This window comes from Electrophorus electricus, chromosome 23, assembly GCF_041902795.1.
Source record: "Electrophorus electricus isolate QZ-2024a chromosome 23, ASM4190279v1, whole genome shotgun sequence".
Classification (NCBI taxonomy): Eukaryota; Metazoa; Chordata; class Actinopteri; order Gymnotiformes; family Gymnotidae; genus Electrophorus; species Electrophorus electricus.
Genome location: NC_137519.1, coordinates 14,572,142 through 14,596,127, shown reverse-complemented (window position 1 = coordinate 14,596,127; position 23,986 = coordinate 14,572,142). Strand labels below are relative to the sequence as shown.

The window sequence follows — 23,986 nt, the reverse complement described above, 5'->3', positions numbered from 1 at the left end:
TTTACTGGGTTTGCTTCCAGGGAAGTCAGCTGTGACCATGAAACTTTTGGGCCCCAAGCCATGTTCTGAAACCTGCAGTTTGTTCATTCCCTAAGAATGAGGAAGTTAGTGAAGAGGTTGAGTATGTGTGATTCAATAGTCACTGCAAAATAACAGTGTTTTTGCAAATCTGTCAGTGGTGTGGGGCAAATTGTAGTAAGGCATTAAAGAACAAGGCAAATCCTGACAAAGTGTCATTCTGGAAGTTGCATTTGCAAAAGAGAGATGGGACAGCGAGAGAGAAAGAGAGAGAAAGAAAGAATGTGAATGTTTACAGAACTGTGCTAGGCACAGTAGAAGAGGATTTCAGTGTAATATTTTCACATTTGTTTTTAAATAAGGTATTGGAAAGTGAGAACATTATAACAATACTGATGTTTTTAAAATCCATAAATCGTAATGAATTATGTAGAGATAATAAGGGGAACTGTTTTTATAAATGATTTCCACATTCGTAAATTATATCGCGCAGTATTTTTGCTAAATAATTATGAGCGCGTTGTACTTTCTTCAGGCTCTAACACTCGAGGTAAGGTGGGGCATTTATTGTAAAGGTGGGCAAACAAGAGAAAATGGTCTCTTATCTGTGGCTGCTTCCTGCGCTCATAACAGACCAATCATATTGGGTTACATAGGTGCTGTGCTACTTTGCCCCGCCCTCACCTTTCGTAATCAGCCAATCGACACTCTCCCCTGGGAGATTGACTCCTGGTTGGGAGGCCGACCGAAATCCAGGTAAGTAAGAAAAAAAGGTGTCGAGCCAAGCCTGCAGGGCTTGTTATGGGGCTGGCGTGAGAGAAACCCGGAGCTTTCCACCCTTCATGACCAGTCAGACCAGTCGCTCTGGATAGAGAACGCTCGAGTGCCGCAGCAGGTAGAGTCTCCGGCCTCACTGTCTGTCCTTCTCGAGAATTAATCTTCTTTCCTGCTTCGTCTACCATTGTAGAGTTTCCAGCCCTTTTGTTTGCCTGTCGTGTCACTTTTCAAGGTGAACCCGCGTGTTACTTTTGATTTCATCTTTGCTTTTAATTGTAGTTTTTACCCTTGTGGTCCCTGATGGCTTCGCACAGTGATACTCTGGTGGTGTTCTTTGGGGCAACAGCTGGTGCAAATGGGGGTAAACTGGGTTCGGATGAGAGGGAAATAATTCTGTTGGTGTGGCAAATTGTGGATCTACATGATAAGAAGGTACGGCCCTTTTCACTCTTCAGCTCTCTCCTGTAACCTACAGGAGTACTGCTTACGGTTGTAGTGAAAGCAATGACTGACTGACATTTATCAACAAGGTACGCTTTCCAAAGGTGTCGACCCCTGAACTGCATAGCATACTTCCGCGAGTTTTTAAATAAATTATTTGTCGCTTTATGCTATCAGGTGTAGAAAGTAGTCAAGCAGGCTTGTAAAGTCAGTGTGGCGAAAGCGTGCCTTTTGTGGTAGTATGTCAGCGCCATGAGCTCAGTAACCCGTAACGCTCACTGCTTTGCAACTACACACCTTATTCAGAAAGGCTTTTCTTGTGAGGGCGATATCAGAACATGGGGTGTGTTGAGAAGATATCTATGGCCACAAACGCACACTCTTTCAGGAAGGCTAGGCAGCGTCTCGTCGTGGCAGATAAACTCTGCGACTGACGGCAACATGCCACTAAAAAGCTGTTTTTCCTAACAGGTGGGCAAACTTCAGCAACGTTTGATTAAACCCGACACGTTGGAATTAACAGACCAGTGCAAAGAGGAGACGGGCCTAACTGTAGAAGACCTCAGCAAGGCTGAACCTCTGGATACAGTTCTTCAACAGGTAACCAGCATTTGTCATAACTGTTTGAGGCCTATATATCATCCATACAGCCAGCCTCATCGTGGCTCAGACCTGCAGGAGAGAGACCTTTAACAGGCCTGCCATGTAGCCTGTCAGTAGTCAGTCAGTCGTGCAGACAGGTGGCAGTCTAAGGGATGCATTGGAATTAAATGCTACGCAAGTAAAGGGTCCCCCACTGTCAAATGAGCCATATGCTATGTGTGAAGCCTTGGCCTGTTGGATATAGTTTTGTCTGAACTGTCTGTTGCGTGTGGAGTCTGACCGATGGGGCATCGGCAGCAGGCTGGCCCTCGGCTGTCAGGGAGAGAGCTGCAGGTTGGGTCATGTCTTAGTCTGGAGCGCTCTACCGACACCTGGAAGCCGGAATGTTTACTTAAGAACGCGCCTACCTAGAAGCTGTAAATGTCACTGGCTTTGGGGGTGGGGGAGCATGGCAGAGTGGTTGACCAACAGACAAGAAAACCAAATGGTTGAGACAGAGGCACACAGAGCAGCGGGACGAGCTGTGCCGCGTCGAGCAGGTCAGTTTTAGCAGCTAGGCTGTAGACGGTTTCTGTTTCTTCCTAAATGGCGCTGGCGTGTTTTGACAAAAGGTACGTCTTGCCAAACGTGTTTCTCAGCCTCACAGCAGGGAGAATTTGTTTGCACTCACCAGACCTGTCCCAACCCCCCACCTATTTCATAATTGAAGCCCTGTCATTACCAGCCCCACGGAGAGAGATGTGCGTTTGAGATTAGGCTCGCAGACCAACCGAAGGGTGTTCAGGTTGGCGCAGGCTTCAGGATGTGCTATACCCAGTGCTGGACTGACGGCAGGCTGTTCACAGCTTCCTTTTCACTTGACAGGTCCATGCTGACTGGCAGTGTTTATTTCTGTTTCTGCAGTTCCATTGTTTCATTAACAAAATCCCAGTATTTCTTTAGAATATTCCAGTATCTTTCATGGACAGTTCTTTCGTCAGTTTCTGTTTTATGCATAGTATGTATACATGCCCTTCCCCCACCCGAACATTTCAGATAAGGTGCTGGATTTCCAAGCGTCTTGTGCAGTGTCAGAGATGTAGGTGCGTTAAAAGTCTGTTAAGAGTATCTCAGAAACAGAAACCCACCTCCCCTTTACTACAGACTACAGGGTTGACAACCAGTTTTGAGGAGCTAGCGCTCTCTCTCTCTCTCTCTCTCTCTCTCTCTCTCTCTCGACCGTTTTTAGTGGTAGCTCAGCCAGAGTCATGTGACTCCAAATGCAGTCCATCACCCCAGGGCCCCAGTAAAGATTAACTAGTAAAATCAATTTCTCCTTGAATACATCAACGAGGGAAATACTTTGTCTTGCTACTGGGCTGCTGGGGCTTCATGTGTGTCCCAGCTAACTTATTTCTGGGTTGGGATCTAAACTGCGCCTTAACCGCCTCAACGGAGCCTGCTTCAGCATTCTGGGCTCTGGGGATACTGCTCTGTTTGCCTTGGCTGAGTTATTGATCTGTGATGAGGGTTGTCAGTAGTGCAGCACAAACCCCGACTCCTGGAGCTCTTGCCACACTGCGTTCGAGTGTGACTTCTGTTTAATCAGACTAAAGACTTAGTCTCTCACATGTACTCCTCAATTAAGGATAATAAACTCCATAAATAAGACTTAAAGGGATGCTTAAGAAATGCTAGTCGTTAACAGTGAATGGAAGTGCTGGGAGGCTTTAACGTTAATAACTGGTCTTTGCTAGGTCAGTCAGTACTAGCGATGTGGGCTGCCGCGCCATTCCGTAGTAGCAACCCCCGCCCCCCCCGCCTGGATTCTAATATCGAACATAACCAAGAATATTAGACTCAGAATTTAATTGAAAGGAACAGGAGAAAGTAAAGTGATGTGATATATAGTCAACAAGACCGATGACTGAAATGCAACTTGAGGTTGAATGTTTCTAATTAATTAATTAATTATCAAAGACATTTCATTCAAAGTGCACCTGTTACAATTCTAAAAATGCATGTAGATTCAAAAGCACAAATGCTGGTAAGAGCAACAAAACATCTTTCCAAAGCATATACTGTAATCTGTCCTCCAACAGGCTTCTTATGCAATGTTAGTTTGACCAATTTTGTTCCAAAGATTTGTGGTTACTTGGCTGTCTAAAATATTCCAATAATTAAACAGTACATAGTCCTTTACTTGCCCTCGAATGACTTTTTGATCACAAATGGTCTAATTTGGCATGCTGGTCACCCACAGCTGCAGCTGCCGGTAAGCGTGAACCCTGAGCTTTCGCAGCTCTCGCGCTGGCCCATGTGCGGGGCTCTCGCGCTGACCACCCGTGCTGCTAAATATTGCTGCAGTTCTGTACGGAGAAGGTTGCTCTCTCTGGGCTGTATGGAGCGGGTGGGTTTGCCTGTGGCAATTTGTGCCTGATTCGCTATGCTTGCACCTGCCTTGTGTATGTGCGTGTGTGCGTGCAGAAAGATGGGCGTTTTTCTGCCAAAAAGAGCAGAAAGGCAGTGCATGAGGGATGAATGGCAGGGGAAGAGCCCTGCTCCAGGCTGGTAGCAGCATGTCTGTTCCTGTGTGACTGGGCAGGTCTGCTCCGTACAGGTGGGCGTTCCTCCCAGGGAGAGGCTGTGTGTGAGAAAGGGGCCTCACACTTCAGTCCAAACTCCATAAGTGCATTTTTACCACATCTGGAACAGAACAGCAAAGTTAAATGAATCCAGACTTGTGTTGGTCGTGTAAAGGAAACATTTTGTTAGATTTTAGTTAGATTTTGTATTAGAAGGCAGAAGAAATGACTCTTGCAGATCGCTGTTAGTTGGGTGGTTAACTGAAGGGTGTGAAGGCAGTTATCTATGCTAAGGGTGTGGGTTTTTTTGTGTCTTAGTAATAATGTAATAGATGTAATTGGGTAAGCCTTTATGGTTATTGTTTAAACCAAAGTTGTGTCTCGGGCTAATAAAACTAACACTCAGACGCTTGGTTTGCTTATTTGCGTTTTTGGGTCGGGGGATGGCTAGAAAGCTGGTGTTGGTCTTTGTACGTGGAAACAAGATGTTTGTGAAATGATTCCAACACCAACGTGAGTGCGTTTTGGAGGTTAACGGAACCCACTGTGCTGGATTATGAGTTGTCAGTGTAGTTATAAGGTGGCTTTGTGTGAACCTTACTGTAGCTATTGCTAGTTTTTCCCGTTGACTCATCTTGACTCCCTCAGTCTTTCAAATGCACACCAGACAGCTTATACTGGTTCTGAGGAAGGGCTCATCAATCGCCGTGAGGGCTAAAGATTCATTTCACCGGTCTGTTGTTTTTGTTGTTGACATGACATACACAGCACAGAAATGACAACCTGGACTGTAAAATCATCAAGGACCCCAGTTCTGCCTAGGCTGTCTCTTGGGGGTGGTTAGACGGTAAAAGGACCAATGATGTATCAAAATATTCCTTCTCTTTGATATGCGTGGAATTGGAGTAGTAATGTATTCCCGATGGTTTGTGTTGCAACGAACAGGCACATGGCTAAACAGAATTAATAATCACCCCTGCTTTATCTAAGTGTAAGATGTTGTCGGTTTGTTTTGGCTTGGAGGGAAGGGTGTGTGTGTATTGTTTCTCTAAAGCGTTGTGGGACAGGAGTTAATCCACATTCAGATTTGCACAAGGTGGGGCGTCATGGCTGCGACTGTGACCTTGAGCAAACACATGGACGCAGCGTCAACTGGGACAGCCGTCTTGTCATCTCGCGTACCTTTACTTAAGAGCTTAGAGACTTATGGTGGCGACAGCCGTTACCTGTTGAAGTGCTGTGTGAATCGTTAAGATCAATAGGGGTAGTTGTAGGATTAAGTGGATGGATGTGCTCTTAGGCTATGGTTAGACAGGTAATCGGACATTTCACGTATCTAATAATTGTCTGATCTTTGGCTTGAAGCATGAACATTATGAAACCAGATTTCTGCAACTTGGAGTAGGATCATATTTGTGCGTGCATGCGTGTGTGCCCCCCCCCCCCCAATCAGTGACATGCTTGAAGCTTGTTTGAACATGCTTGTCCAATCAGGTTTTAAGATTTGATGATTTCAGCCTGCTGTCTAGATGTTGTATTGGGCAGGATGTGGTGTGAAATGTGGCTCTTGTACTGGTCAGAACTGGATGACCCGTGTTGTAATTTATGCTGGTGTGTGTTCTGCCTCCCAGTGACTCATGTAATCTATCATGATGGTGACTGTGTTGTGGGAACAGTGGACAAGAGGCCACTGAACTGTGAGCTCATTAGTCATGATGAAGTTTTCAGTAAACGCTTCTAGTTTGGACACGTTAGTCTCGTCAGGCCCAACACGTTGTCCCCTCCGTCACTGCCTTTAGCCTGACGGGGTGCTGTGCAGGGGCGGGGATGCCTGTACTGTATGAGGGCGGGACACATCTGGCACTGGCTATCAGTCTATCAGGATGGTGTACGGTGATGAGGACGCCCCCCCCCCCCCCCCCCCTTTTTGTAATGACTTTTATTTTGATATTTACTAAAGTGTTTGGCTGGAGCAGTTGAAAGTTGCTGTTGGTATGTTTTGTACTAGACGATTAGTGTTGCTGCCATTTTCATATTAGCTGCGCGAAAGAAGAATTCTATGATGTGAATTTTATTGCGGCGATTTCCATGCCTGTACCTCATTTGGTTAGTAACGGCTGCCAAGTGTGATAGTGGTGGGTGGGTGTATGTGTGTCTGTGCACCCCCTCACATCTGACTGTGTCCATCTGTGTGTGTGTGTGTGTGTGTGTGTGTGTGAGTGTGTGAGACCTGTTTCAACCTGCATGTTCAGAAGCACATATTCACTCCTTTTGGTATATATCCAATAACCAACTAAATGGCTTCAGTCCTGTATGGTTGCCACAGTACCCAGAAGGGGATCTGGGTCTGTAACCATCTGTTTTCCTTCAGTCCTGATTGATACTTGTGCTCATCTACTTCCTTTCAGTTAATCTTTTGTTGACCATTTTAGAAATAGGAAGGTATCATAAAATCGCCATTAAATTAAAGTTTATTATGAAATGTAGGTACATGAAATGCAGACACCCCACTCAGTTGCAGGGATTGCTGTGTGTTACTGACAAGCTGGGTTAGCCTGTTTTTCTGTGTTGGTTTGCACACATGCATTCACTCACACACACACACACACACACACACACACACACGCGCGCGCTGCCACCAGTCCCTGAGGCCTGGTCTCAGTTGATCACCATGGTGATTTAATAACTTTGTAAGTGAGGAATACCGGCATCAGAAACACACATCAAAACCCAGTTCTGTCTGCTGCCACAGACCTACACCCCTCTAGTTGAAATCTCCATTTTACATTAAAAAAAAGTTTTTGTTTTACTTTCATGTCCATATCAGTCTTGTGAACCTGTCACAGTTAGTTGTTTGTTTGCTGGGAGTCATGACCCTTGGTCCGTGATATTTAACATGGCCTGACGTGAAAACTCTTAAGTTCCATGTTTCCTTTTGTGTGTGCTGGTTGAGCTTTGAGTGAAATGGCATGTGCAGGTGAAATGTCTTCACTGCTCAAAGTGTCATTAGTATCAGTAGTTCAAACTTGCGTTTAATCTAAACCTTAACAAATTAGGTCTAATTGAGTTCAGCTGCCTTGGTGGAAAAGCAAAACTGTTTTCTGAGGAAACGGTTCCTCCTTGCTACACCTGGCTGATGTGCGTTTGCTGAATTAATGTGATCTTCTTCTCTTCTTCTTTTGGTCTATGCTGTGCTCCTCCACGACCTGCGGGGTGCGTAGTTCCAGCAGACTGTGACGGTGGAGCTGGAGGCTCTGGGTAGGAGCTCCTACACGCTGTGTGTGGATGGACCCCTGCTCATCCGACAGGCGCTTCACACCGAGACCTCCAAAAAGGTGGGCAGCAGACATCCAGAGAAGTGTTCCATGTCTAAAAACCCCCCCATAAATGTCTGATAAACTGGTCCCAACATGCACTCAGCACCCACGTTATAAGAAACGCCAGCCTTTACAAGCACACTGCGCTCCCTGGCCAGCTTGTTGAGTATACCAGTCTTGTTTGGTTTCATTGAAGAGTTCTAGGATGGCGAAGACAAACAGATGAGCACTCCTCTTCCTCTCCATCTGTGCACAAAGCGTTCTGTTCTTGCTTAAGATCTGTAAAGCAAAATCTACTGGATAAACCATGCCATGCCCTGGCTTCTGGTGCAGCCAGAATGAATCTGCCTGTTTTACCTTCTCCACACTTATATAGCACAGTTATATTCTGTAGTAAAAAAGTACATTTGGTACACCACTCTAGTTTGTTCTATAACCCAGGCAGTTCATGATTGTGTTTCGTATTGAGGTGTCCTGAGTTTCTCTCTCTGTGTGTGCCACTAGAATCTGGTTCTCCCAGAGTGCTTCTACTCATTTGTGGATTTGAAGAGGGAATTTCACAAATGCTGTCCCAACGCCGGCCCAGTGAAAGACCTGACCCTCCCCTCCATGCTGGAATGTATCCTGACTCGTGGCATAATGCTGTCAAGATGCTCATTTTATGATGTGTAGTTACAAGTACAAGACTACAGGCCATGGTAATGGTTTAAAATGAAGTTCAAATCTACAGCTGTGTGTGTGCGCGCATGACGGTGTGCATGTGTAAAACAGCATAAGTGGTTTGTCCTTACACCAGCACGCACAGATGTGTGTGTCCCTGCGGTGGGCGAGCAGAGGCCTGGCGTGAGGGCGGTGAAGAGCATGGCGGTGCTCCTTCTACACCTCCTGGCCGAGCCGTACGGTCAGTCTCGTCCCCTAGTCCCTTCTCTACCGCTGCGTACGCTCAGGGCCCCTGTGGGTGTGGCTGGGGGGTAAACTAGGTCCACCCCCGTCCTCCAGTTATGCCACCCCTCCCCCATTGTGTTGTGATCCTCAGCTAGAGAGCTTGAAGTTCCTGTAGCTCACCTGTGGTGACTGTCTCAGACACGTTGGAACCGATGCACACGTCACTGAACAAAGAAATATTACATCGTATACTCTAGTTCTGCTAACATAAAAACAGTGTTATGTAAGATTCTTGCTCATGTTCAGCTGTGTGTGAACTGCACTGTAAATATGTGGTAGCAGCCATGCCTGCTGGTACAGGAGAGAAAAAGCAACACTAGTGTAGGTTTGCCCCACACAGCAGGACACCTGAGAACCTGCTAGGACGTGGGTGACTGAAGCCAGCCCCAGGGGCCTGAGAAAGCTGCACAACAAACTCCCAGCTGTTAGCACAGGAAATGATGCGGTTGTGTGTGTGTCTGTGTGTGTGTCTGTGTGTGTGTCTGTGTGTGTGTCTGTGTGTGTGCGCACACTTGTATGCATTTTGCCATACTTCTTAAAACAGATTTTCCAAAAACTTTTACAAAAAAGAATAGAAACCCAAGACTGTTGTACTGCTATGATTTCTTTAATTATAAGAAAATCTCTGCTGATATAGTATTTTTTGAAGATTACCAGTAGATGTAAACAGAACTGAATAAAGCTGACTGTGTTAACCACTACAAAGGGCCATCACACCTGTAATGCGCGTGGGTCAACTCCACACCCCAATAATCCCTTTTGTCTTCTCTCCCCAGATCACAAGTTGTCCACGATTGAGACAGTAAAGCACAAGTTTGAATCTGGAGCCTGGTGAGTATCACCTTATACATCAGACGAGTGGCAATTCTGAACCGGTCTGAGACACCTGGGCTGAAGGCAGCTGTCTGTCTGCTTGGCTGTGTCCCCTGCAGCAGTAAGACAGAAGCTGTGGACAGCGAGACGGTCATCAGAGCCAGAGGATTGCCATGGCAATCGTCTGACCAAGACATTGCTCGCTTCTTCAAGGGCCTCAACATTGCGAAGTAAGACCCTGGCTGTTGTATGCTGCCACTGTGACGATGGTGCATGTGTAACTGTGTGTAACTGTGCGGCAGAGGTGGCGTGGCGCTGTGTCTAAACGCTCAGGGTCGCCGTAACGGGGAGGCGCTGGTGCGCTTTGTTAACTCCGAGCACAGAGACATGGCCCTGGAGCGGCACAAGCACCACATGGGCAGCAGATACATTGAGGTAAACTGGCACCCGCTATCACAGCACACCCGCAGACGTGGTTTACGCTGCTTTACGGACCATATCGGCCGAGTTACTATCTAAGGGTTGACCATTGACTGTCCTGTCGGGAATGAGGGATAGATAGATAGATAGATAGATAGATAGATAGATAGATATATATAATATAAATTTATTTATTTATTTTTTTTCTTCTTTTAACTTCCTTTTGTAAATTTTTTTCCCCCCTCCATTTCAGGTGTATAAAGCGAGTGGAGAGGAGTTCCTGAAGATCGCAGGAGGTGAGATGCTGTCAAAGTGTGGGTGGTAATGTGTTTTGGAAGTATTCAATTACGGATGAATATAGAGACTCGCACAGAGTTCCTTCCATCGTGTGTGTGCATGCGCGTGCGTCTGTCTTCCTTCCCCTCCTGCGCTGAGTGAAAGGCTCTTTTGTGAGCCATGTCCCCTTGCTGACTCATGTGAAGGTGGTTCGGGGGTAACTCTACTCTCATGCCCCCCCCACCTGGGCTCGGGGGACAGCAGCATCCCCTGAGACCGGGCACGAACAGCGGCCACTGAATAGGCCTGTCTGCCCTCTTGCACACAGCGTGTTGAGACACCGGCTGCTTGCGATACTCACTCACTCACTCACTCACTCACTTTTTTGTGTTTGTTTTGTTTCCTAAAGGACTTTGCACATACTCTTAATGGATCGATATGTTTTCTGTCACAAGATCACATCAACTTGTCAGCACCTCGAATGAGTGTTTACTGCCTTTAGCAGCATCTGTTCTGTACTCGTATTGATATCGAATATAAACTCAGATGTATTCTCTTTAGAGTGTTTATGGCAGTTTTATTTCTGTTTCTGTGGGTTTTCGATGTTTCTCATCAGTGGCCCTGCCTTCCTCCTCTCTGTGTTCCATAAATCTCTTAACGTTCCATATTTTGGGAGTATTGACGATAAGAGCGCATCATAGATCACGAGTGGGGTGTCGCAGCCCATCTGTGCGCTTCTTCCTGACCTGAGTCGCTGTCGCCTTTCCACCTTCCCCAGGCACGTCCAATGAGGTGGCCCAGTTCCTCTCCAAGGAGAACCAGGTGATTATCCGTATGAGGGGCCTGCCCTTCACCGCCACACACCAGGATGTGCTGAGCTTCCTGGGCCCTGACAGCCCTGTGACGGACGGAGCTGAGGGCCTGCTCTTCGTCAAGTACCCGGACGGGCGGCCCACGGGTGACGCGTTCGTGCTGTTCGCCTGTGAGGAGTACGCCCAGCAAGCCCTGAAGAAGCACAAACACATCCTGGGGAAGAGGTACATCGAGCTGTTCCGCAGCACGGCAGCCGAGGTCCAGCAGGTAGGTGCCGCGCACGCCCAGGCGGAATACTACAGTCATGGGTTCTGGTACTGGTTCGAGGTACAGGTAATACCATGGCCGTGAGTTCTGGTACTGGTGCTTTTAAAAGAAAAGGAAAAAATATGTAAGAGTGTCTACCAGATGCTGAAAATGGAATATTTCATATCAATTGAACATTTTAGCTTGATGGTAAACTAAGACTGAACTCAAGTGTTGTATCAAGTCAGTGTATTTGTTAATCCCTGTCTGAATTTGCGGCTTCTTTCGGGCGCCTCTCAGGTCCTGAACCGCTACATGTCCAGTCCGCTCATTTCCACGCTGCCCCCCCCTCCCATGGTCCCTGTGCCCGTTCTGGCGGCTCCCCCCTTCATCGGCACCGGCGGCGGCCGCGACTGTGTGCGTCTGCGCGGCTTGCCCTACACCGCCGCCATCGAGGACATCCTGGAGTTCATGGGAGAGCACACCATAGACATCAAACCGCACGGGGTCCACATGGTGCTCAACCAGCAGGTGAGATAGCAGGACTGGACGCCTTCCAGTACCAGTCATGCTCCCGTTACCCAGTACCAGTCATGCTCCCGTTACCCAGTACCAGTCATGCTCCCGTTACCCAGTACCAGTCATGCTATGGCACTGGTGATGATGTCTGAGCGATCACTTGTGCCTCATACTGAAGTGTTTGCTTTAGTGATTGTGATCTTGGTTATGCACCGTTCAGTGCATCAAAGATTTCCCGTATAGTTATTATACTGATGGTTAGATCATGTTTCAACTGTCATAATTTGTCACTTTTAAGAAGACAGTTTCTCAAGCCAAACTGATCTGCTGTGTTTGCTTTTAGAAATGTTCAGTATAGTGTTATCTTGTTATTGTAGTGTCAGTGTTATCTTGTTGGTATAGTGTCAGTATAGTGTTATCTTGTCAGTATAGTGTTATCTTGTTAGCATGGTGTCAGTATAGTGTTTTGTTTGGTACTTCCTTTACTACAGGTATAACAACTGCTCTCTATCTATCCTGACCACCAGAGCCACTTGGGAAGAGAAACATCTGCTATATAACAAAGGCATTGTGTACAACTCCTTTAAGTTCTTCTCTCAATGCTCTAAGCTATTCCCTTTTCTTACCTGCTGTTTGACCTCCTCAGGTTGTGCAGTGTTTACTGTTAGCAGAGCTCAGCATCCTCACGGAGTCATTTTAACAGCTTGGTCTTAACAGCCAAGCATGGCATGTGCACACACTTCATATTTCTTCAGTGAAATGTCACACATATAGCCTGAAGACTACCCCTCCTAAAGGCCCAATACCCTTCGTGAAGATGGGGCGGGCCCTCCTCCTAAAGACTCCCTAGAAGGGAATTTTGGCTTTAAAGCTGAACTGTATATGATGGCATGACACAGGCGTCATACTCCTGTAATCCAAGTGCTGGTGTGGGATGATGCTGATCTTTACTCCTAATCGGAGTCCCAGTGGTGACACCAAGGATAATGTTTGGAAAATCTGATTTTTCAGTTTCTGTCTCAAATGGTAAAGATTCACAGGTCCACACTAACCCTTGAGATATGACCTCTGTTTTTCCCTAAGGGTCGTCCATCTGGTGACGCCTTCATCCAGATGAAGTCAGCGGATCGTGCGTTTATGGTTGCACAGAAGTGCCATAAGAAGATGATGAAGGATCGTTACGTGGAGGTGTTCCAGTGCTCTACTGAAGAGATGAGCTTTGTGCTGATGGGTGGGACGCTGAACCGCAGTGGCCTGTCCCCGCCTCCCTGCAAGCTACCTTGTACGTGCCACCAGGGCTGGGCTCATCCTTTCCACCCTCCTCACCCAGAGCTGCTTTATGTTGAGGTTCTGCTGTGACTGGAGCCTAACAGTTTCCTTTTTTTTTTTTTAGGAAGAAAGTCATGCTATGTAGGGTGGCACAATGTGGGCAAACGTGCCATATGGTGACTGTTACTTACATGTATACATGCATGCCTGTGAGATTGGTGATCAGTCATGTGAATTGAATGTGCTTTTTGAAGAGGTAGGTCAGTTAGGTCAGGAGTCTACGGTTGAAGAAGGCTGGTAGATCTGGTGAAACTGTCCTGGAGGTATGATGTGGCTTCGCATTATGGTGTACAATCTAATGAGGGGAACTGCAGGAAGCAGATGGAGGGAACGCAGCTGCATGTGTGCGTGCGAGAACTCGGGAAGACTGAATCGTGCAGCTGAATACAGGATCGTCCACCGGGGTGTAGAGCTGCGTACGAGAAGGCCTGGCAAGAGAACACTAGCACCGCTTTGAAATGCCAAAGCGCTGGACAGGCATGTGACTGCCCTCCCTAGAGGGCTGTGGCTGACTCTTCCTGCCGACGGACAGGAGAAACCTGCATGTCATGATGGCGACATGAACAGAGAATGCTAGAGACCACACCTGCATTTCACACATGTTTTGATGGCAAGATTAGTGAATATCTGCAGTTGGTCTGGGTGCTCACTGCATACAGTAAAAGAATGTGATTTGTTACAGGCCTTATGTGCGTGTGGTGACCTTGTGTGATTATTGGCATTGCAAATGTGTATCATACAACCCTAATAATGCGCACATTCTGATTTACTAACAGCTGTATTGGTAACAGCAGTGAGGAGACTGAGAGCCCTTTCTGTAATGCACTTCAGTTTGCCTATATCTTCCCCCCCCCCCCCCCCCCAACTGCTTCAAAGTCCAACTCAAGATGTGCCATGTAAGGGTCATTCATGTGATGGTGTATGCAGTACCGTCTGGATATTTGGGTGTTCAACAGGCGTGATAGTGTTGACTGACCAGAGCAGTGTTGTTCTCCACTGATACGCGCGAGGAGTTTCAAGATTAGATTTCATCTTATCTCTCCCAGAGCGACGTGAGCAGCCCTGGGCCATGCGGAGAGGTTTTAAGGCCTCGGTGATTAGAGCTGGCAAAAGCACCCTGTTTGTGTGGTGATTGGATTTGTCTGCCTGACCTTGGCTTCAGAATAGGTCCCTGTGCGCGCGGGTCATGAGAGATGCAGGACTAGAGGCTGTCGAACTGTGCCAACTGTGCCAAAGTGTATGTGTAGTGTATGTGACATTCGCAAATGCTTTAAGGTCGTGTGCGTGCGTGTGTGCGCAGCCCCTTCCTGTATGTGTGTAGTAATTTTTTGACCTACTGAAGGGCTGTTAATACGAGGAAACATTTGCTGTTTCCACCTGCTTTACTGAACTAGGTCTGTCTTAACCAGTTTAGGTGATTATGTGGCATTTTTTTCAACCTTTTGAGGACTGCACACATCATTTGGTTGCTACACTTTGCATTGCAATGCTGAGCTGTGTGTGCGTCCTGGTCAGCTCCTATTTTCTGCATTTTCCGCCGTTTTTTCCGCAGGTCTCTCCCCTCCGACCTACGCTGCGTTTCCGGCCCCAGCCGCGCTGCTCTCCACCGAGTCGGCTCTCTTTCAAGCCCCCCTGCTGGCCACTCCGAGAACGCCACAGCCCCCGACACACAGCCCTGCACCCACCCTGACCTACTATGCCCCTCAGCCTCAGCTCTACATGAACATGAACATGAACTACACGGCCTATTACCCCAGGTAGTGGCCAGGAGCCGACCTCGCGCACCCAACACGTTTGTCGTTTCGTTATTTTCTAAAGATTTCAACACAACTGAAGCTGCCAGAAGAGAGATGACACTGACGTGCGGCTACGGTTATTTTGCACAGTCCGTCGTCGTTGGTTTTTGTCTGTTTGCGTTAAAATGTCACCTTAGAGAGACACTTTTTTTATACTCCAACTGTTGTTCCCCCCCCCCCCCCCCCCCCAGTCCTCCGGTGTCGCCTTCCACAATGAGCTACTTTGCAACACCTCCAGTCTCCATGGCGACCCAGCCTGCCCCACCTGTATTGTCTCCGCATGGTGCTCTGGTGCGCATGCAGGGGCTTCCCTACAGCGCCGGGGTCAAGGACATCCTCGGTTTCTTCCAGGGTTACCAGGTGAGACACCGACTGCTGAGCCGTTCTGACGGGCTGTAGGTCCAGCAGGCTGGTGCTGGCAACCCTCTCTGGACGCCTTCGGTCCACCGAGTAAAACCACTGTGCTTGAATACTGCATTTAATATGAAATGAATATATGAATTATATTATATACTAGTTATAAACTAGTAGTAAGCTTAAATCCATACTATTTAAATCCATACTATTCTCTGGGTTTGTACTACTTTCTGCCACACAGTTATTTTCCGTCTGCATTGTACCTATAAATAAAACCTATTGTGGTGGTTGTGGCAATCACTGGATTTGCAGGTAGCAATACCACAGATGTTTATAATACCTCAGTTACCTTAGGTTTGAACCTGAGCCACCTGTGGAGGTGTCTGTCTGTGTGTGTGCAAGCGAGCGAATGAATGAATCTCTTCCTTGTCTGTGGTTCACAATCATTAATATTGTTGCATTGCTCTGTGCATTTTTGCCCCTCTTTCTCCTTATTGGCTGACATCTGAGTGGGCGGAGACATCAACACATGGTATGAACTTCAGCAGCTATGGATGTCTGTAAGGGTCAGAAAGGTGGAGGTCAGGGTGGATGGGGGTGTTTTGGACATGTGGGTCTGTGTGGTTTTGTTTTTTCCATCCCGGTAGGGTAGTAGGTGTTGGTAAATAAATGGATTTAATGTTGCACGCTTGTTCCCTTTCCTGTTTACTCTGAGGAAAACGTGCCTGTCCGTGCTGGACCTACACTGACTGACAGTGCTACAGAGTACATGCTAGTGAGACCGACTGAATTCGGTTGGCTGAACCACTGAAACGCCTCTACCCAGGCACCTTGGTGTGCGTTTCTGCACTTTCAGTCACTCGTGCATGCGTGTGTGCACTCATGTCAAAGAGTGGTTTCTCTTGATTTGAGATTTTTTTAAACTTTTCCTCAGTTCTGTACTGTGTGTCGTTTAGCTAAATAAGCAGTAGGTTTATTGAACCTTTGAGTGGGTTTTTGTTGTATTTGTGTGAAATTGAGGGTTTTTTGTGTGACCTTTCGGGTGAGATTGTGTGTGTGTGTGTGTGTGTGTGTGTGTGTGTGTGTGTGTGTGTGTGTGTGTGTGTGTGTGTGTGTCTGTGTGTGTCTGTGTGTGTCTGTGTGTGTCTGTGTGTGTCTGTGTGTGTCTGTGTGTCTGTGTGTGTGTGTGTGTGTGTGTGTGTGTGTGTGTGTGTGTGTGTGTGTGTGTGTCTGTGTGTGTGTCTGTGTGTGTGTCTGTGTGTGTCTGTGTGTGTCTGTGTGTGTCTGTGTGTGTCTGTGTGTGTCTGTGTGTGTCTGTCTGTCTGTCTGTCTGTCTGTCTGTCTGTCTGTCTGTCTGTCTGTCTTTGTAGAAGTAGCTGTGGTTTTAAGGACTGGGATTAAAAGGGTGTTCACATAAACCCCTTCCCCAGGACCTGATGTGTTCATATGGCCTAATTCAACCTTTCCCTCTCAAAGAGCACTGCAAGCACTAACCGCTTCTGGCCCCGTAGTTACATAACCAGATTTTAAAGTGGCTTTGTTTTTGTTGGGTATCTAATGAGCATTTGTACTGAATTCTCAAGCAAGTTTCTCATAATCTTACGTTAATCTTTTAATTTTAAGTGATTACCCCTCCCAATTTTGAAATGTTGTGGGAAAACTAAAGCGTTAATGACCAGTACCTTTCGACCCCAGTCAGACATGGTGTGCGTGTGTGTTTGTGTGAGAGACATTGCCCTGCCGTGTACACCTGTGTGTGTGTGTGTGTGTGTGTGTGTGTGTATATATATATATATATATATATATGTGACTGTGGCCTGTTGTGCTCCAGTACTCTTCTGAAGACTACAACAGTGTGGTGGGAGTGAGTGATCAGACCCGCGCTCTGGTCCAGCCCAAGGAGTGGCTTTGCCTGTAGGGGGCGCTCCTCCAGGTAAGGCCCTGCTTAGCTCCGCCCTCATTGGCCATGTGCACGAAATCGAAGCACGGTGCTTTCTTACTTGCAGGAATGCCGAAGTGTCCCTGGCAGTAGCCTCCTATTCCGCTGTTTGTTGTTGTTTTCATTCTTTCACTCTATTATGGAAATGAATGGTCTTTTCTGTTTAAAAACTGAGTAGCATTACCACTCTGATTTGACTGATAGCCCATTGTAATGCTTTTTGGAAGTGGTCTTCCTCGGGCAGTGACCTCCTCCTTCTCCTCCTCCTCCTCCTCCTGCTCCTCCTTTCACTGCAAGAGATCTGGGAGTTCTTGTTCTGGGAGTCCTAACAAACTCATGCCTCATGCAGTCCTCACTAACCCAGTCTGATGGTGGGCAGGATGACTCTTTAGGCACATGCAGTGTTGATTTGGGCTCAGCATGGACATGATTCATGTAATTCATGAACAGAAAGATGGGCTGTGCTGGGTTATTTGCACCAAAGGGACCGCCCCTCTCATCTGTGCAACAGAAATGCTGTCTGATGTGTGTGTGTGTGTGTGTGTGTGTGTGTGTGTGTGTGTTCCTTCTCGCGCTGCAGCTCCAGGCGGACTCTGTGCTCGTCTTGTACAACCTCAGTGGCCAGCGGAGTGGAGAAGCTCTGGTGACCTTCCCCAGCGAGGAGACGGCTCAGCGGGCCGTTGCCGAGTGCTCCAACCTCCCCCTGTCCGGTCACCCCGTCCGCCTGACGTGCTGCCAATGACCAAACCCACTGACCGCAGGAAACTGGCCGCTCACAGTGATTGGCCACCGCACTTCACCCAAGTAACCCTGTCCCCTCCCCTGAGTCCTATGTTAAGCTGACCCATTATTTCTAATGTGCTACTACTGTCGGAGGGGAGCTAGCGTGGAAATGCATGAGTTCTGTGTATATATGTACGTATACATCAACACGTGTGTCTGAACCGCCACCCCCGGCGAGTGCCTCACGTGAGAAGGTGTCTGAGACGCAGCATGGAAATGCCAAGCGTGCTTAGCTGTGATGCTTTTGTCCTGAACAGCCTTTTGGATCGTGGTACATCTAAAGGGTTATCAAGACCTCCTGATGTGTGTCTGTGGAATTCCAGTCCTTTTTAATCCCAAGCTTTTCCTGTGGGTTCTGTGCCATATGTATCCACTGTGTTTTTGATGTGTACACTGTGCAATATCCAAGGGCTAAGCTGTATGGTCTACCCATGCCTCAGTCTGGACAACTGAGATGCTACTGAATGCCATGTGGATGTGTGAAAGGTCGATTCTAAGCCACTACTGAATGTACAGTGAGATTGTACAAAGCCAAACTATGCTTAAAAAAAAAACTTGACTACATAGTAAACTTGCTGCTTATAGGATTTAAAAAAAATGTTTTGTTGTTCTTGGTGGCATTAAAGACCCCAAGATCTCGAAATACTTATTGCATAATCAAGTCAGCCAAATGTGCTCCTTCATTTACTCAGACCAAATCTCAGTTTAATTAAAATCCAGAAGGGAGCCATTTTATTTAATACATAAAATAGGTTGCTGGCATTTTTTTTTTTTTTTTTTCTGATCTGCATGCGTCGTTATTTTTTATTGTTTTGGTTTCTTAATGCATCTGCCACTGAAGAGGCATTTGGTCCTCAAAGGACCAATGTCCTTTTTTGGCAGTGTAGTTGCTTTAACATAAATAAGTATGTGAGTGACCAGCTATGATTAGGGCCCTTCTTTTGTGTTGCCATTACTGCATTACCTCAGAGTGCAATACCAGGTGAACAAAGGCAACTAAGTGGGCATTTAGTTTTCTTCTTTCATTTCTTCTTTTTATTTTTTAAGAAGTGTGAAACTTGTACGAATTTAGAGCTTTATGTGATGAGTAAACAATAAAATATTACTTTGAATTGTTTCGGATGTAAATAAGTTTTTTCACATTGAAGGTGAGGGAAGTTCAGCTCGCTTAACGGTGCCGCAGTCTGTGTCTGAAGACAGGTGTCTGTATCGTCTCCATGGTAACGGCCCCTTGCCGAGCTGGTCTGGCCTGACGTGGAAACTACCATTTGCTGAAAGCATCAGGTGGTTGTATACTTGGATGAGTGTTGCATGGCTATTATACATTGAAATACTATTATGGATTGAAAAGTATTTCCTAATCTTTAGTTCTGCAAAGTATAATTTTCTTGTTATTAATAAGATGTAAAGCTTGCCAAGTTCAAATGTTTTCCTTGTCTTGGTAGCATCTAATGGCTAAAACCAATGGGTTGGGGTTGACCCCTGCTGTCCAATGTTGGCAGCTAATCACATTGCTTACAGTGATGTCACGCCCTTCTCATACTATGTGCTTTGGACCAACTTATTTAAACATGTATAGCTGGCATCACAGTGCATATGTATAAATAAAGGTATTAAGTAAAATGTTTATACTTGGTATCCAAAGGGTTGTCAAACCAAGAGGTTGTTCTCGTTGGAGTTGATTAGAATAACAGCCTGGTTCACTAGCTAAACACTAAGCGGAGGACTGAGTCTTGAGTCAGTCCGAGCAGCTGGCCGGAGGGGTGTGGGACAGTTAGACCAGTACAGCCAGTAGCTGCTCCTACGCCAGCGAAGCTAACTAAACTGGGATCTCAGCACGTCATTATGCTCATCTTTCCCGCTTTGCCAGTTCATTCATTTTGTATACATGTGTCTTCTACCCGGATCCTTTAATTTTGTGAATGCAAGCTATGGCTTCAATTGATGGTTGTGGTATGAAGACCGTGTGTGCGCTGGGAACTGGACCTAGTCTCATGGGGTCCTTCTGTTTTGAAGAAGCAGGTGTAAAAGTCCAGTAAGAACAGTGAAGAGAGGGGAGTAAGAAGGGAGGATTGAGGCCTTTAATCCAAACCTGGCAGGCTCTGAGTGTTAAAAGGCCATGGTTCTCATCTCTTCAGGAAGCAACTTTATATTCACTTGGTTACATTTATTGGGTGACTGGGATAAGTTTATGTTCCTTTATGTTGCTTCATGAATGGAAGGCAATGATTTTGTCACTCACTTTGTAGGTGTTTTCAGACACAGGCATTCTCCTTTTTTCATAGGACTTCTTTGTCCTGTTGACTTTGCTCATTCCTTCCCTGACAGTACTGTTACCGGTAACTGCTCTTACTTACTTGGTAGAAAGAGATTTTTCTTGAATCAGTGGGGCCCCTGCTGGGAATATTGTGCAGGTCAGCGGGTCAGCCCACAGGACCTCGGGTAGGCTTTGACTCTCAGTAGATCAGTGTTGTATTCAGCAAGGCCTCAGGCAAATGACACTCTCAAACAGGTCAGAGATGCTCTCTGGCTACACCAACATGGGAAGAGAAGACTGGATAGATTTAGGACAGGAAGTGAAGTATTTTAGGACTGGTCTTCACTAATGTTAGTTGTTCCTCATAGATGTGGTCATCCTCCAGGATAACCAAGCTTTTGTTATATATTAGAAAAGAGAAACTTTTTTCTGTTTGATCAAGGCTTTGTTTTGTTATAAATGCTTTGAACAAGTGTTCCAGAGGTTTAGTAAATAGGAGTCTTATGGATCTTGGTTTATAATAAACATTTGTCATATTTTTTCCATGTTTTTAGCATTTAGGGTATAAATAAGGCCTGCAAACGATGTCCATCAAAACATGAGCTGACAGTAGTTGTCAGACCTGTATTGAAACCTCACTTCCTCACTCAGAACACCAGTGACTTGAATGTCTGAGATGGCATCAAAACAGCTAGAGTCTCGTCAGCAAAGAATCCTCTGCTTTTGTATACAAACTCAGTTTTTTGCTATTGTTATACTCTGGATAAAGTCAGAGTCTTAAATTAAACCTTGTTGTGGAATGAATTTATATTTTAGCTGACACTTTTATCCAAAGCAACTTAGAATTCTGACTGAACACAGAGTAATTGAGGGTTAAGGGTCTTGTTCAGGGGCCCAACAGTGGTGGGACTTGAACTGGCAACCTTCTGATTACTAGTCATCTTAAGCACTGAGCCACCACTTTTTACGTTTATAGTTTGGTTAATCTAACACCATACTTTTGTAATGTAACACGAGTATAGATGTACAAGTCATTGTTTGCGTGGAAATTATGACTATTTCTTTTAATAGTTCATGATATTAAGACAACAGAATCAGAAAGTACAAAACATTTCTGAGAAGCATTTCCGTGCAGTTTTTGGAAAGTGAAGTCTGAATATTTGGGGAAACGCCCACATGACTGTTGTCATAATTCACGTTCCATGGCCAGTTTTCTCTGCTACCATACATGCAGATCTGAGGACACAAATGCGTTGCTCTAAAGCTTCCTCTTCTGCTTATTGTTTACTAGGTGTTTATAAATAAATACGCTAATGTGTTGTGGAAACACAAAACCCTTTATTAATTACTATTTTAAAAGGTTTGTAGCTATCACATGTTTCGCAAGCCAATAGACATGTAAAATCCCTCGTCGTTTCTTTTATTGACGAATAAAAATATGGAAGCAACAAGGTGAAGGAATTTTCAGAAGTGTCATCACACATCGACTTGCTGCTTTCAATATTATTTGATCAGTTAACAGTAGTATGAAGGTTTTCTTGTGCTGCTTTTTCACATAAAAATGCAAATAATTATACGTTTAATATAGCACTTTAATGACCAAACATACCTGATCATTATTAGATCCTTGCTGTTGTGCACAACAATGAAATCGATGGATTGTTGTATAGCCCCATTTGTTGTTTTGATCTTACGACTGTTATCATTTCTGCTAGCCACTAGGTGTCGCTGTTCTAGTTGCTTTCTGGAAGCTCTTGCTCTTACGGTTTCAATTATGACGGGCAGTTCGTACCAAAGTGAAATGCAATCACGGCAGTAGAAAAACGTGAACGTCGACACACAGATGCCATTACCTTTAAATAGCTATATGGCGAATAAGTAAAGTATATCTTGTATTGTTTTCACGTCGTTTGACCTCTTGCTAGAAAACATGGGGCTTGACATTTAAAAAACCCCAAACGCTGAATTGGTGTGAGATTCGCATAAAGTTGATCTTTAATGGTAATGAAGGAACAACTGCATCGCTGTCCATTCAAACGTGTGTGTGTGTGTGTGTAGAGGAAGTGGTGCCAAATTGAAATACAATGATGTAAATCTCATAAGATGGACTGGAAGGAGAAAAGTGTGTTGTTGTTGTTGTTGTTGTTGTTTCCCCCCCCCCCCCCATTTTTTAGGTGGAAATGAATTTTAACAAAGTCATAACCACAGCTCAGGAAACATTAATCCACCTGGATAATTTGTGTGTTTACTAACAATCTTTGGACTGTTTCTCAATTTGAGGTCTGACACATCATGGGAGGTTTGTCCTATAAAGGTCTTTTTATTGGGATGTCTGCGGTTTAAAAGAGGCAACGAAGCAGGCGCGTCATAGGATCCTTTGGAAAATCCTGGGAAAGGTTTATGGATGCCCACGTGCTTTCTGTACCATCAATGCTTCCAACTTTTATTCCAGAGACAGGGAGAAACAGTGGCCAGCTGGATATGTCACTCCAAGTGATATGGAGGATTACTGGCTGTTGCACTCACGGCAGTTTTACAACAACAGTTCAGCAAAGGTTATGCATTTATGGTTAAGTAATGCTATTAAGCGTTTTGTATATTTTTGCTAATAAATGTTTTCCATGCTCCAACATTTTCAGAGAAAATTAGATTTAGCTGTGCTGAAATGTGTAATGGCAGAAGACATTATCTCTTAGTACAGTGAGTGCGCTATATTTATCTTCTTTTTTTAGTTGATGAGAGAGTAACTTCAGCATTACTGAAAGGTCATTTCTCGAAATTATTTAAAAAGGACCTCGCTCTTAATATCGAGAAGTTTAACACGTGTAGTTATCAGTTTAGGATTAATGCTCCATTTTAAAGCAATCTGTACTTTTCAAACTCAGAGTTTTCTGATTTCCACATGTACTGGTTGAGGAACAAGGCAGAATTAATGTGTAGCTAGCTTAATCTTGCATGCATCCAAAACCTTCTTTTCGCCTTCAGGATAAGTTACCACGAGTGTTCTAACTCAGTTTAATTTTCGTGAGTGAGCATTTGGCGCCCTCTGCTGTCCGAGATGTTAGCAGCAGATCCTTTAAGTCCTGCAAGTGTATTTCCTGCACATCCCACAAATGCTCAGCTGATCTGATGCCTTGGCCTCCAAATTCCCCAGATAAGACATTAAGTTCTTCGTTGTGTTCCTCAATCCATTCGTTTACTAATACTTTGAAATCAATCTGCCTGATAGTAAATGACAGCACTTATCTATTATGTATCTGTCATAAAATGAGTTAACAAAGGTTGTACCAGGGATTGATCAGGGCTAATATTTGTTCAGGGGCCCTGTTTGTTTCACATGTTTCATGAAATGAACCTGCAATCAACCTACATTCTCTGTGACTTTGAAAAATTCAGGTTTGGCTATTTACTAAACATCCATCTATAAGTAAATGAGGGTTTAAGGTAAACCTCAGCTCTCAGGTTACCAGAGACTGGGCCTGGATATCTGGGAACAGACGGCTCTCTGTAATCTTAAAGTTATACAAACACAGAAGGCACAGTTTAGAGTACACCGTCATCATAGATATTTCAAAACTCACAACGGTGTCCATTTAAATGGATTCAATATGATGGTGAACTTTAGTATAATAATACTGGTATTTAGATTTTATACAGACATTTAAAAAAAAACATAATAGTGTTTAAGAAATTAAATGGAAAATTTTTTTAAACTGTACAAAATGGATCATGTAACCAAAACACATTAATTAAAATGGTAGTGTTTCATTTTA

The 23,986-nt window shown here is 45.3% G+C and overlaps 2 protein-coding genes across 5 annotated transcripts in view; one reads left to right on the top strand and one right to left on the bottom strand.

The window, feature by feature from the left end:
* LOC113582726 (uncharacterized) overlaps positions 1-980 on the bottom strand; it is a 15,948-nt gene extending 14,968 nt beyond the window's left edge. Inside the window, 1 exon segment of the mRNA XM_081705875.1 lies at positions 933-980. Within this exon segment, the coding sequence (XP_081562001.1) occupies positions 933-980 (48 nt within the window).
* On the top strand, positions 766-23,986 carry esrp2 (epithelial splicing regulatory protein 2). Of its 4 annotated transcripts, none has more exons than XR_014119483.1 (18): positions 766-913; positions 1,075-1,227; positions 1,708-1,836; positions 7,625-7,738; positions 8,225-8,339; positions 8,526-8,621; positions 9,442-9,496; positions 9,598-9,708; positions 9,781-9,913; positions 10,152-10,194; positions 10,953-11,254; positions 11,534-11,764; positions 12,836-13,034; positions 14,634-14,838; positions 15,069-15,237; positions 15,745-15,766; positions 17,066-17,167; positions 17,754-17,800. XR_014119483.1 is itself a non-coding variant. In XM_035520927.2 (17 exons), exons 2-16 carry the CDS (start codon positions 1,096-1,098, stop codon positions 17,150-17,152), a joined length of 2,121 nt encoding a protein of 706 aa, XP_035376820.1. In that variant the 5' UTR covers positions 766-913; positions 1,075-1,095; the 3' UTR covers positions 17,153-17,167; positions 17,754-17,891. The 4 variants fall into 4 exon arrangements, 2 of the variants coding, with proteins under 2 accessions (XP_035376820.1, XP_081562035.1); XR_014119484.1 differs by having other exon boundaries at positions 15,069-15,238; positions 15,749-15,766; XM_035520927.2 differs by lacking the exon at positions 15,745-15,766 and having other exon boundaries at positions 17,754-17,891.

Coding starts and splice junctions, on each gene's coding strand:
- esrp2 (XM_081705909.1), top strand. CDS start 1,096: ATGGCTTCGCACAGTGATACTCTGGTGGTGTTCTTTGGGGCAACAGCT. Junction 8,622..9,441: donor CCTCCTGGCCGAGCCGTACG/GTCAGTCTCGTC, acceptor TTCTCTCCCCAG/ATCACAAGTTGTCCACGATT. Junction 13,035..14,633: donor GCCTCCCTGCAAGCTACCTT/GTACGTGCCACC, acceptor TTTTTTCCGCAG/GTCTCTCCCCTCCGACCTAC.